This window comes from Papio anubis, chromosome 4 (assembly GCF_008728515.1).
Source record: "Papio anubis isolate 15944 chromosome 4, Panubis1.0, whole genome shotgun sequence".
NCBI lineage: Eukaryota > Metazoa > Chordata > Mammalia > Primates > Cercopithecidae > Papio > Papio anubis.
This window is the reverse complement of record NC_044979.1, coordinates 56,226,199-56,240,587: the sequence shown is the minus strand read 5'-3', so window position 1 is coordinate 56,240,587 and position 14,389 is coordinate 56,226,199. Positions and strand designations below refer to the sequence as shown.

At 40.3% G+C, this 14,389-nt stretch overlaps 1 protein-coding gene across 9 annotated transcripts in view; it reads left to right on the top strand.

Annotated features, from left to right (window-relative positions):
- The window catches only part of GSAP (gamma-secretase activating protein), a 108,991-nt gene that overhangs the window by 21,998 nt on the left and 72,604 nt on the right, over positions 1-14,389 (top strand). For all 9 annotated transcript variants that reach the window (XR_004183443.1, XR_004183444.1, XM_021935315.2 and 6 more), the window contains exons 6-8: positions 6,139-6,227; positions 11,682-11,751; positions 12,959-13,008. Coding sequence is in view for 7 of the 9 variants with exons in the window: in XM_021935315.2 (XP_021791007.2) it covers positions 6,139-6,227; positions 11,682-11,751; positions 12,959-13,008 (209 nt within the window). In the remaining 2 variants the exon portion in view is untranslated. The remainder of the gene's footprint in view (positions 1-6,138; positions 6,228-11,681; positions 11,752-12,958; positions 13,009-14,389) is intronic.

The window sequence follows — 14,389 nt, the reverse complement described above, 5'->3', positions numbered from 1 at the left end:
CTAGAGTTATATTGCTGCCTGAGATAAGTTCTTATCTGAGTGTGAATTTCCCCATACACTGTGTCTGAAGCAGAGATTTGAGTGCAATTAATTTATTTGGGGAAGGATACTAGGAAAGGCCATTAGGGGAGTGTTTAAACAGAGACCTGAAGGTGGGGAGGGAACAAGCACGAGGCTATGGGGAAAGCACATTTCTGGAAGATTAAACAGTCATCACAGACTATACTTGGTAGACTCACTGTTCAAGGATAGTGAGGAGGTCAGTGAGACAAGTGGAGTGAACAAGGAGCAGAGTGATAGGAACTGAGGGCAAAGGAAAAAGGAAGTGAGGTGCACACAGATCACATAGACCCAAGGAGGCCATTGTAAAGATTGTGGCCCTCATTCATAGTAAAATGGGAAGCGATATGCATATTGAGCAGGGGCGTGATCTAACTTGCTTCATAAAAGGATTGCTGTAGCCGCTGTGTGGAAGATGGACTGCAGCAGGGCAAGGGGAGAACTATTATAATCTAATGGCTTGGACTGGTGAAATGGAGCAAGGGCTAAGTGACTGTGTTTGGATGTATTCTCAACTTTTCAAGATTGGCTGCTTGGCCAGGCACAGTGGCTCACGCCTGTAATCCTAGCACTTTGGGAGGCTGAGGCAGGTGGATCACCTGAGGTCAGGAGTTTGAGACCAGCCTGGCCAACATGGTGAAACCCTGTCTCTACTAAAAATACAAAAATTAGCCAGGTGTGGTGGCACATACCTGTAATCCCAGCTACTAGGGAAGCTGAGGCAGGATGATTGCTTGATCCCAGGAAATAAAGGTTGCAGTGAGCAGAGATCACACCACTGTACTCCAGCCTGGGTGATGGAGTAAGACTCCATCTCAAAAAAAAAAAAAAAAAAAATATATATATATATATATATATATATGTATATATATGTATACACGCACACACATACACATCTGCTGGATTTGATGGGAATATGAGAAAAAGAGACAAGTCAAGGGTGACTCACTGTAAGGTTTTTTGGCTAGAACAGGTAGAAGGGCATGTGGGTGTGTATGTATGCATGGGAGGGGCAGGAAAGAAGAGTTTCATTTGGACTTGCTCAGTTTGACATGCCTAATAGACATCCCAGTGGAGCTGTGAGGTGGAGTTTGGAGATGAGTCAGAAGGCCAGGTAAGAGGTCGGGGCTGGAGAGACACATTTAGGAGTCATCAGTATATGAAAGATATTGCTCATCATGGGAAGATTTCATTTTGTTCAGTAAAGATTTCAGATGATGTAATCAGAAAGCACTATAGGATTTATTAGAATATTTTATTTGAATGAATATTTGGAAAGGTTATTTTGTCTGTCCATCAAATGGCCTTACAAGCCATTAGATTATAAGATGTGGTTTGTCTCAGGTGGGGTTTAACACTGTTGCTTAAAATGAGATTTTTCCACAGTAGATGAGACAAATTGCACTGTCTTTTATGTAAACAGGCTTCTTTGATCCACATACTTTACAGTGCAGTTTTTTTTCTTTTTTTTAATCAATAGTGCTCCTTTTCTTGGCTGTAGAGATGGCAGAGTTAGTATTTTACTGAGAAAATAGCCTTCCATAGCAAACCAGGTTCTGGCTGTCCCCTTCATCCTCCCCTGTGGAGTTGCATTTGCTACAAGTCACAGCAGATCCTCACTGGGCAGTAATTGGGGTGACCACATGGGTCAGGGGCCCCATTGCCACTGAGATTTTCCAGAGCTCCCTCTCACCATCATAGACAGTCAAGTGTCACAGACGCTCTGTGAAGCTGTGATTTGGTTCAAGAGCTTGAATAACCAGAGCTCCTTCAGAACCAGGCCATACTGAACTCTCCCATCTTTGTCACCATTTCACAGCGTGTGCCTGGATCACACCACGGTCTTTGGCTCACCTCCGTTCTCCTCATGTCATGTCTATCCCTCTGCCTGATCCTGCTGTCTCTCCTTGTGGTATCCAGATATTTCCTGGTCTTGTCTTCCCCTTCAGTGATGGTCTCCCAGTCTCCACTGATAATCTTTTTTTTTTTTTTTTTTGAGACAGTGCCTTGCTCTGTCACCCAGGCTGGAGTGCAGTGGCATGATCTCGGCTCACTGCAACCTCTGCCTCCTGTGTTCAAATGATACTCCCGCCTCAGTCTCCTGAATAGCTGGGATTACAAGTGTGCACCACCATGCCTGGCTAATTTTTTGTGTTTTCAGCAGAGAGGGGGTGGACAGGCTGGTCTTGAACTCCTGAGCTCAGGCAATCTGCCCACTTCAGCCACCCAACATGTTAGGATTACAGGTGTGAGCCACTGTGTCCAGTCTCCACTGATATCTTGATTCTCAAAATTCTTTTTTTTTTTTTCTGAGATGGAGTCTTGCTCTGTTGCCCAGGCTGGAGTGCAATGGTGCGATCTAGGCTCACTGCAACCTCTGCCTCCCAGGTTCAAGCAATTCTCCTGCCTCAGCCTCCTGAGTAGCCGGCACCACAGGCATCCACCACCATGCCCGGCTAATTTTTGTATTTTTAGTAGAGACAGGGTTTCCCTGTGTTGGCCAGGCTAGTCTTGAACTCCTGACCTCAGGTGATCCACCTGCCTCGGCCTCCCAAAGTGGTGGGATTACAGGTGTGAGCCACCTCTCCCGGCCATCAAAATTCTTAATTTAGCACCTCATAGAATAATGGGATTTTATGGCTGAAAGGGATTGTAGAAGTAATCTGGTTCTTTGGTCTTTCATTTTATTCTGATTATTATTTTTGAGACAGGGTCTTGCCCTGTTGCCCAGGCTGGGGTGCATTGACACTCTTATGGCTCACTACAGCCTCGAACTCCCTGGCCCAAGTGATCTTTCTACCTCAACATTCTGAGTAGCTGGGGCTACAGGCACACACCACCATGCCCAGCTAGTTCTTAATATTTTTTTCATTTTTTTGTAGAGATGGGGTTTCACTATGTTGCCCAGGTGGGTCTCAAACTCCTGGCCTCAAGTGATCCTCCTGCCTTGGCCTCCAAAAGTGTTGGAATTACAGGTATGAGCACCTTGCCCCACATGTTTTATTATGTTTAATAATGAGGCATTGAGGCCTAGGAAAGCTTGGTGATTTGCTGTGAAGTAAATACCAGGATAATGCAGAACTGAAACTAGAACTGATGTCTCTAGAATCTTAATTCACAATGCTTCCTTTCTCACTGTGAAAGCACATGGTATGTTATTGAGAGCACAAGGTATGTTGCAAACCTATCTACAAAGGTTTACTCTTATTATGCTAGTAATATTAGTCAAATGTCTAGGTTGTACTCCACAAGGGAAAAATTAGTGTAGAAAGATTTTTTTTGCCTTGAAAGATCTTCCCATTTTAAAGATAAGAAAATCTAGCTGATAGCTGGCTATCTCATTTGGGTACAAATTCCTGCTTAAAAAAAAAAAAAAAAGACCAAATATATGGTGATTCTTTTTCTTTTTTTTCTTTTCTTTTTTTTGAGACGGAGCCTCGTCTGTCGCCCAAGCTGGAGTGCAGTGGCGCGATCTCAGCTCACTGCAACCTGCGCTTCCTGGGTTCAAGTGATTCTCCTGCCTCAGCCTCCCGAGTAGCTACAGATGCGTGCCACCACGCCCAGCCAATTTTTTTGTTTGTTTAGATGGAGTCTCGCTCTGTCACCAGGCTGGAGTGAAGTGGCGCAACCTTGGCTTACTGCAACTTCCGCCTCCTGGTTTCAAGAGATTCTCCTGCCTTAGCCTCCTGAGTAGCTGGGACTACAGGCGTGTGCCACCATGCCCAGCTAATTTTTTTTTTTTTTTTTTTTGGTATTTTTAGTAGAGATGGCATTTCACTGTGTTAGCCAGGATGGTCTCAGTATTCTAACCTCATGATCTGCCTGCCTCAGCCTCCCAAATTGCTGGGATTTAAGGTGTGAGCCACTATGCCCGGCTGTGATTATTTTTCTAATGAAAAAATTTCCTCTTTCTCCCCCAAAAGGTCCCCCCTCCCCCCATCCAGTTAAAATACATAAACTTTTGGCCTGGTGCGGTGGCTTACAACTGTAATCTCAGCACTTTGGGAGGCTGAGGCAGACGGATCACGAGGTCAGGAGTTTGAGACCAGCCTGGCCGACATGGTGAAACCACATCTCTACTAAAAATACAAAAAAATTAGCCAAGTGTGGTGGAGGATGCCTATAATCCTAGCTACTCAGGAGGCTGAGGCAGGAGGATTGCTTGAACCCAGGAGGTGAAGGTTGCAGTGAGCTGAGATCATGCCACTGCACTCCAGCCTGGGTGACAGGGTGAGACTCAATCTCGTTTAAAAAAAAATTATTTATATATATATATATATATATTTATATATACACATACATACATACACATACACACACACTTAGGTCAAAAAATGTCAGCTTGTACTATTTAATATGCTAATTTAGTCATATACATTTAAAATAACAATAAGAGAAATTCATTTTCCTCATACTCACCGCTCAACAGAGCATTTCTATTCTATTTTTCTTCACAAATATCTTTGACACCAATGTCTTTCTTATTCCTGGAGCCATTTTTTGAGTCATCAAGCAGATTCCCAAAGTAACTCATCCATACCCTTGGTTGTAAGATCCTGTCACTAGGATTTTCATCCTAAGCCACAAGCATCCATTTACCAAACACTGGATTTTCATTTGTTCTGTAGTGTGTATATTATGTGATTCAATATAATAACTCACTGTCTTGCTTTTTCAAGTAATATTTAAAAGGCATGTTTATAGATAGATCCAGACCTTCCAATTGTTAGGACATAGCCCAGAAATTGTTTTACATTCTTGTTTTTTTTTCAAAAAATAAAGCAGTGCTATCAGGTTGCTTTCTTAAATATTGAAAACTAACACTGATTAAATTCCACGCTTCTGTGCCCTCCCCAAATTGTATGTTATTTTTCACAGTGAAGTCACTGAGAGACACTGGATCATACTAGAATCTCAATAAAAGCTCAAATATAAGGCCAGTCCTTCTTTTCTACAGTTTAATCTTGGGGGAGGGAGAACCTTGACCTAAATTTAGATATCTTTGGTAACTCCATGCGGGGAAGCCCGTGTCCATGGACTTCCTCCTGATTGCTGTCTTTTATGGCATTTGCTAGATGTGACAGTGAAGAAATAAGTGGGTCATTATCAGTGCTGTACCACTGTTCCCGAGGGAAACCCAGCCTATGTCCTACTGATAGATACTGTCGGCCTTAACATGTTCATGTATCAGAAATCATTTTATTTTCCTACACAAACAATATTTGCCATTGTGCTGCTGAATTGGAGTGACACAGAATCACACTGTGTTTATTTAGACTTAAAAGCCTAGAGGGCTTGTGGAGCTATGCTAAAAATGGCATGGAATGAGCGCAAACAACTTCTTCACTCCGTGTATATTGATTTCTCCCTTGAGATCTTTTCTGTGTCCCTCTTGGATTTGTAGAAGTGTCAAACTTTAAAGTCAAACTTTAAGAAAATTACCTTTTATTTTCCCCCGGTAGAATAGTTAATACAATAGTTAACATATTTATATTTTTGGAAAGTTCAGATATGTCTGCTTTTGCAAATCATAGAATTGTGATAATTGGGAAAAATGATATCCATTAGAAACCTGTTTGTTAGGCCCTTTTACACGTTGCTGGTGAGAGTGCAAAGTAATATACAGTGATCTTTGATTTCAGAGGCCGCTTGTGTTTTAATTGTGATGCTTTTCTGTAAATGCAAAATTCTTATAACCTGAAATTTGTCTCCCTTGTATCTACTGTTGTTTCCAGGGCTGTTCAAAGACTTCCCTTTTCACATTTGCATTTCTTGAGTATCCTGTGGTTTTCATAATAAAAAGCAGCTTCTTCAGGGCTCCTGAGGATGTGGAAGGCAGGTCCTTTGCTGGGCTGATTGCTCTTTTGGGGTCCTGGAGCTACCACACATCCTAGAGAGTAAAACTGGGAACAAGTGTACAGTTTCAGTCTCCTCACAGGACTTTAGGATGATAGAATGGTTTAATAGTTTATAGTCACTGTAGTAGGATTTATCAGAAATTGCTCTTCCTTCTTGCTTTGGAAAAAATAATGTGTGATATTATAATCTTTGTTACTAAAAGCCTTCTTTTCTCTGTAGGATCAAAGTGCTTGACTTTGTTGGTTGAAATCCACCCTGTTAACAATGTGAAGGTTCTAAAGGCTGTGGATAGCTATATTTGGGTTCAGGTAAGTAAGCATGCTATTCATCACTTACCTCATTAATCAAAAGGTATGCAGCCTGGAAGAATTGGGATTTACAAAGTACTTTCACTCTATCATTATCATATTTACTCCTCAGAACAGTCTTGTAGACTACTACGGCTGGAAGTATCCGCTCTTTCTTTGCAAGCATGGAAATTAAGAACTCGAAGCTAGCTCCACCAACTCTGTCGTACTATCATTTGTTTCATAGTAATGTAATATTTTCTCATGATAAAATATCAAATATTGAATATTTTCTCATAAAATATCAAATATTAAATATAATTAATATTTTCTCATGGTAAAATATCAAATATTATAAATTATTAAACACATTTAAGGGAAGCTTTAAAATGGTCTGTGTAATATATTTACATGGTTGACAGATTAAATATCTATGATTAAATGGCTTAATCCCTGAATTTATCAACTTCATGAGTTGATGCAGAAACTGCATGTATAGTGTAGATGGCATAGATATAGTCAGTCCTCATTATTTGGAGATTCCATATTTGCAAATTCTACTATTCCTAAAATTTATTTGGAATGCCTAAATTAAACACTCATAGTACTTGGCCAGTTATTTGCAGATATATGCTGAATGGTGAAAGAATTTGTCACCCAACATGCACATTCGCAATTGAGGTTGAACATGGCGATGCCCTGCCTTTTTTGTTTTAGCTCTCATACTAAAATGACGGTTGTTTTCATGGCCTAGTTCCATCTTTTGTGCTTTTTCCTGGCGATTTCACTGTTTAAACGGCTTCCAGGCATAGTGCTGAGGCACTGTCTAGTGTTCCTAAGTGCAAGAAGACTGTCAGATGCCTTAGGGAGAAAATATGTGTTTCAGATAAGCTTCATTCAGGCATGAGTTACTGTGCTGTTGGCCGTGAGGTTAAGGAGTGTCTTTAAATAGAAACACACAAAACAAAGTTATATACTGATCTATTGACAAACATATTGTGACTAGAGGCTTCCAAGAATTTATCCTTGTTTGGGTTTGGATCATAATCCCAAAAGACAATCCTGAACAACATAATCCTAAATGTTGAAATCCTGAAAGGTGAAAATCCCTGATGTCTAAAGTCCCAAAAGTCATGATCACAGGATAGTTAGGATACACGAGTGTCTATACCTTCAAAACTGTGTATGTTATTATTGCCTATTTTATTGTATACAGTGGACTATGAAGTGTTCTTTTGTGTTTTGCTTCTCAGATAATTCTTCTTTTAAAAAAGTCAGTACATCTTTTTTTTTTTTTTTTTTTTTGAGACGGAGTCTCGCTCTGTCTCCCAGGCTGGAGTGCAGTGGCACGATCTCCACTCACTGCAAGCTCCACCTCCCAGGTTCACGCCATTCTCCTGTCTCAGCCTCCTGTGTAGCTGGGGCTACAGGTGCCTGCCACCGTGCCTGGCTAATTTTTGTATTTTTAGTAGAGACGGGGTTTTGCAGTGTTAGCCAGGATGATCTCAATCTCCTGACCTCGTGATCCGCCCGTCTCGGCCTCCGAAAGTGCTGGGATTACAGGCGTGAGCCACTGCGCCTGGCCATCAGTACATCTTTTAAATAATTTTTAAAATTATTATCTTCCAGAATTATATTTTTGGGATTTTGATCTTTTGGGATTTCAATATTTAGGATATGGCATTTGGGACTGTGTCTTTCAGAATTGTGATCAATTCCCTTTGTATTTTCCGTAGAAACAATGGTTCAGTATTCAGTATACAGCATTTGTGGTGATGTTACAGAACATAACTACTACAAATAATTTGAATCAACTGTATGTGTTCATGTGGTGCTACAGCATAATTTCCTTTTGCCTAATTTCACATTTTGTTACAGGGTCAAAATATCATTTCTTTTGGTCTAGCTGGAGTCAATCTGCACCACTCAAAGTGTCTGCCTTTCTGTCCCCCAAGCTACTACCAGCCTCCAGCCTATGGGCCTCCCTATTCCAGTGGGTTAGGGGAGAGGGTTGTCTCTGTCTGCCCAGGGTCCTCCCCTGTCAGCCAGTCCTTTCAGCTGCACATTTCCCAGCCACTCCTGACAGCACTGTGGGTCACTCCTCAATTCCAGACATGGCCTGGCCTGAAGCTCCCAAGCTGCATTCCCCTACCCTCAGGAAGCTACTCTGTCTACACTGTCGTCAGTGTGGGGCGGCTGGGGGACAGAGCACACTTCCCTTTTCTGGTCTGTTCTTTGGCTTCCTCAGCATCTTGTTAGGGCCATATAGATGGTGGAGACATGACTGAAGGATTGGGGTAACTAAAGGGAATTGGAACATAGAAAGGGGAAAAGTTTTTAAAAGCAAGTGGTTGTATACATTGCAAATATATTAAAAACTACCAGAAATTGTATATACTAAAGTGGTTAAAATGGTAAATTTTATGTTATGTGAACTCAGTTTAAAAAAAAAAGTGGCTGGGTGCGGCGGCTCATGCCTATGATCCTAGCACTTTGGGAGGCTAAGGAGGGCGGATTGCCAGAGCTCAGGAGTTTGAGACCAGCCTGGCCAACATGGCGAAACCCCATCTCTACTAAAAATATAAAAATTAGCCAGGCATTGTGGTGCACTACTGTAATCCCATCTACTCAGAAGGCTGAGGTGGGAGAATCGCTTGAACCTGGGAAGCGGAGGTTGCAGTGAGCCAAGATTGTGCCATTGCACTCCAGCCTGGGCAACAGAGCAAAACTCCATCTCAAAAAAAAAAACCAAAACAAAAAAGTTAAAAGTACGTGGAACAGGACAGCATCTATAGGCCAAAGGAAAGGTCCCCACCCAAATAAAGTAAAACTTGTACTCGTTCTGTGGACCCATCTCAGTCCCCAGCCCTGCCTCCTGCCCCTGTGTCTATGCCTCTGGAGAGAGAAACTCCTCCAAACCCCAGTGTCAAATCCCCACCTTCTCCCTCCTGCCTCTACTAGAGAAATGACATCTACTGTCCATTGAGTTGGTCTTGCCCTGGGATCAATTTCCTTTTTCTTATAAAAACATCCATGGTGATTTCCAGTAGCACATTTCCCTAACTCTGCATGTGTAGTCTTGACCACCTACACAGAGGAGGACAGTGGCAGGTGGGGCTTGGATCCCAATCCGGGACCCTTTGAGTGTTCCCTTTCAGCACGAGGTGTGTCTTCAAGATAGTTCCAGTGGGTAATTCCACACCCTTTGCATACCTAGACTACAGACCTCCAAAGACCAATATTCATTCTAAGTCTAGCTCCTTATTTGTGAAGGTAAATTTTCCTAAGTAAATATCTGCTGATTCCCGAAGTAACTCATCCATACCCTTGGTTGTAAGATCCTGTCACTAGGATTTTCATCCTAAGCCACAAGCATCCATTTACCAAACACTGGATTTTCATTTGTTCTGTAGTGTGTATATTATGTGATTCAATATAATAACTCACTGTCTTGCTTTTTCAAGTAATATTTAAAAGGCATGTTTATAGATAGATCCAGACCTTCCAATTGTTAGGACATGGCCCAGAAATTGTTTTACGTTCTTGGCTTTTTTCAAAAAATAAAGCAGTGCTATCAGGTTGCTTTCTTAAATATTGAAAACTAACACTGATTAAATTCCACGCTTCTGTGCCCTCCCCAAATTGTATGTTATCACCTTGAGTGCTTTTGTAGAGCTGTGTCTGAAGCCTGTCTGCTTTTGGTTTCCAGGCCTTACTCTAGGAACACCTTATAGTAGAAAGAAAAACAACACCTACCTAAATGGGACTTTAAAAATAACATTCTCCCTGATTGTCACAGGAAAACCAGGCAGAGGTTTAGAGGTTGGCAGTTACACTTCTTCAGCACCTCAGTCCATGTCACGTTCCTAAGCAGGCATGCCCTGGCCACCTCTGTAGAGCTGGAGGCAATACCATCTTCTGTAGGAGCAGGTATCTCCATATTTTGAGGCACTGAACATTTGTTCTCCTATCCTGTATGTGGTGTCATTCATCTCTGCTTTTCCTCAACTCCGGTATACAAAGTATCTTGTTTGATGTGAGACATTTTCCAAATTATGAGACAGTTAGTTCTGTATTATTTTTGTAGCTGAATTTTGCATTGCTATTTCATAATTTTGACTTTATTGCTCTGAAGCATATGTTTTGCTTTTCATTTCTAAAAGGGAACTCAACTATAAATGTTCCAAAAATTGACTAGTACTATTTTTAATCTGATACTATGCAAAGTTAGGGCACTAGGAAATAACAAAAAATTGTCCTAAGTTTAGTCTGACTAATGACTGAGAGATTGGGACATAAAAGTTATGCCCTTTTATATTATTTTCAAGTTTTGGGTGAGGAAAAGAACAAAATTCACGGGTCTTTCATGCCGCAAAATAAAACGACTGGTTTACAGTTGCCCTTTTGAGTCATCCTGTGACCAGTTTTTCCTCATTATCACAGCTGACGGGGTCAGGACTTGTGTTGCTGGCAGCCTGCTTTGTCCTGCAAACAAACACATAGTGGTGGGCTCATATGGGAGAGCACAGAGGAGGAGGAATGGGGTGTACTTAAGCCTTTTCTTCCTGGTGACAGTCGTTCTGTGCTTTCAGGCTTGTAAATCCTCAACTCGTGTGACACCATGACTCACTGTTCTTTCTTGACAAGTTCTGGTTATGTTGTGCTTTGTGTCTCGGATGTGGGACTTTGGAAGTTGTCGTGGGGAATATGTTTACTTGGCTCTCAAATTATATACTAGGTTTAGTTGCGCAAAGACTATGTTGATGTGTGTGTGTGTGTGTGTGTGTGTGTGTGTGTGAAATAGAACATTCTGTATAAATGTTGTTTGCATTATTTCTGATTGGTTTCAGAATCAGATATTCCAGATAGGAAGCACCATCCCTAGAAATAGCTTCAACTTTAACATTTACTGTTTATTTTACTTTATTTTTAGCAGAGTCTTGCTCTCTTATCACCCAGGCTAGAGTATAGTGGTATGATCTTGGCTCACTCCAACTTCCACCTCCTGGGTTCAAGTGATCCTCACACCTCAATCTCCTGAGTGGCTGGGACTACAGGCACATGCCACCACACTTGGCTAATCTTTTGTATTTTTTGTAGAGATGGGGTCTTGCCATGTTGCCCAGGCTGGTCTTGAACTCCTGAGGTCAAGTGATCTGCGTGTCTTGGCTTCCTAAAGTGCTGGGGATACAGGTGTGAGCCACTGTGCCCAGCCAGAAGCCTTACTGTTTAAATAAGTGAAGATAGTGTTGTATTTGAGATCAATTCCCCTCTCGAAAGCTGAGGTCCTGACAGTGTTCTGTTTTCTTGCTTGCTTTGACCTGCAATGTGTGTGTGCAGGTGATTTCCCTAAATTCTTCTGTGATTCCCAGTTTCTTCAATGGTCTTTAATAGTACAGTCATCAAGCACAACTTTGGAAATACTTGTTCAAGCAAGATAGTTGCTTACAATTATGATTAATTTCTTTTTTACAGTTTCTCTACCCACATGTTGAAAGTCATCCTCTTCCAGAGAACCATCTGTTACTGATTTCAGAAGAGAAATGTAAGTGTATCTTTAGGTGGAATATGGGAATTTCATGAATGGCATATCGTCTCCTAGTGTGGGACATGATTGAATCTTCTAGATATCCACCTGCCATTGCCGAGGGTCCACTGAACTTTGATGTCCATATGAGACCTGAAATTCCTTGGGAAGGGCTTTTCCTTTGGCCCCCAAGTGTTGTTCCCTTTGGCTCTGTTCAGCTTTCTCATCCTGGGAATGATGGGCTCTTGCATACATGGATTTGCAATTTTGTCCCATGGTAGAATGTTTGTAGAACAGGTCATTTTTGTCATTTTTAGTTCATCTGTCTTTTGGGTGTCTGTCACAGTGGATAACTATAATATGGAGATGCTTGGATGGAGAGAGGGGAAGTTTATGGTAGCTAGAAGAATCCCATGGCAGAACTTGAGAAGACCTACTAACTTAGACAAATTCAGGTAGAGGCAAATAAGTTTAGGACATAAAAGGTTATGTCCTTCCATGATGATTTCAAGTTAGGAGAGGGAGAGGAAGGACAAAATTTACTAGTGGAGCTTGTAAGCTGTCTTTCGCATTACAAGATGAAACTGCTAGTTTATAGTTGGAAGGACAGGCTTGACGGGTAAGGCTTTGTTCAGTGTCTAAGCTTGTGTTCAGTTTTGTAACTAGGACCAGCAGAAGGTAAATATGGCTGAATTCAAATTGTTACCAATAGAAAGGGACCATCTACACAGACTGTCTTTAGTGTTCAGGGTTTTGTTCAAGTGAAATTGACCTCTATTAAAATGCTTCCCCAAAATGTCTCGTATACTGAGTTTTTTATCTGGTATGTTCATACAAACAACTGTTTGGTATTTGGGAATTGGAGATAAACTCTGCTAAGTAAGCCCTTGTTAGCCCTAGACAACACTGATGGTATAGGGGAGCCAAGTACTTGCTGAGGGAACCCAGGGAAGCAGGTGGGCTAAATGCTTCATGTATTGTTGACATTGAGGAGCAGAATAAATGCAGGACTTGAAATTAACTGTAAAGGGAGGATGGAGAAAAATGGGTTTTAAAAAGTTTTTGAACCTCTATTGTGAGATTACAGTTTGTGATAATGTTGTTTTTATGGCCAGTTGTTTAATCTGCATTGCTTTTATAACAATGTTTTTACAAGTGTTAGGCAAAAATAGTACTCATATGTTTCCTTAAAGTTAAATTATCTTTCTCTGTTTTTCTTTTAAAGATATTGAGCAATTACGTATCCATGTCGCCCAAGAAGATGGAAATAGAGTGGTAAAGATTTGAAATTCTTTTCGCCTCATAGTTTTTGTTCCACAAAGAACTACATTACTAGACTGCTAAAGAAAATTAATGTTATTGATATGTGATGTTTTCTTTATTTGATAACTTTTGAAGTATAGACTTGCTGTTCTAATGTGTGAAATGATACAAATATATATGAAGTTAATTATCCCATTTTTCTCTATCTCAACCCTCAATCTCAGTATCCTGAAGAAGCTGATAACAGCCTGTGTATCTTTCCACAGCTTTTACCTTGCTCATGCAAACCTGTGTAAGGTTGTATGTGGGGATTCAATTGTTTTTACCAAAGTAGAATCATAATACATAAATTTACCTGCTGCTTTTGTGTTTGCTTTTGCTTAGCAGGTAAAAAGATCAGGAGTATCCCTATGGGTTACTAAAATAGAGATGTAACTAATTGGTTATTTACTCTAGTTTTTGTATGTACATATATGCATATCATGGGATCATACCATATATTTATACCATATATACAATCATACTATATATCATACCATATATGGGTTTCATAGAGTGTAATTTTTTTGCTTGTTTTCCACATGTACCTTTTTTTTTTTTAATCTCTTTTGTTCACAACCTGGTATGTATCATACTTTTCTCCATACTAATACTAATCTCCTACCCCCACCTCTGACCCACCCAGGGGTTTATTATCCATTTCTTACTTATTCAGCTTTGTGGAATTACCTACAAGTAAACTAGAATAGCTCCAATTCATTCTCTTTAGAAGCAGATAATGGTCTCTGCTATGGATAGACATTCACTAAATTGCCAGTTTTTTGTTTTTGCTTTTGAATTATAAATCATCTTAAACTTTTTTTCCTATAGCCTTATGTATTGGTACATATGTTTATTTGAGCTAAATCCTCAGGGATGGAGTGTTTGATGGGTACATCCATTTAATAAATTCCAACAGATTTTTCCAGGTTGCTTTCCAAAAAAATTCTAACAATTGACAATGTTTGAAGCAAAATTTAAGAGTACATTTTCCCTCAATTCATATCACGAAAAGGTATACTTACCTTTTAAAAAATTTCCAATTTGATGAGTTTAAGTTGATATCTCAGTCTGTAGCTCCCTTAATATTGATGCATTTCACCATCTTTTCCTCAGCGTACTGGCTATTTGATTTGCTTTTTTGAAAATTGTTTAGTTGTATCCTTATCTATTTTTCTACTGGGCTTTTTCTTGATAATTTATATAGGATCTTAATATGTTACTGATATTAAAAATGATTTTCTTCAATATTTAGTCTGCATCAAAATTGTCTCTGAAGATTTTAATGTTTCTCTGAAGATTTTAAAGTTAAATGAACAAATTGAAACAGAAAATGGCACTTACAAATTGTGTA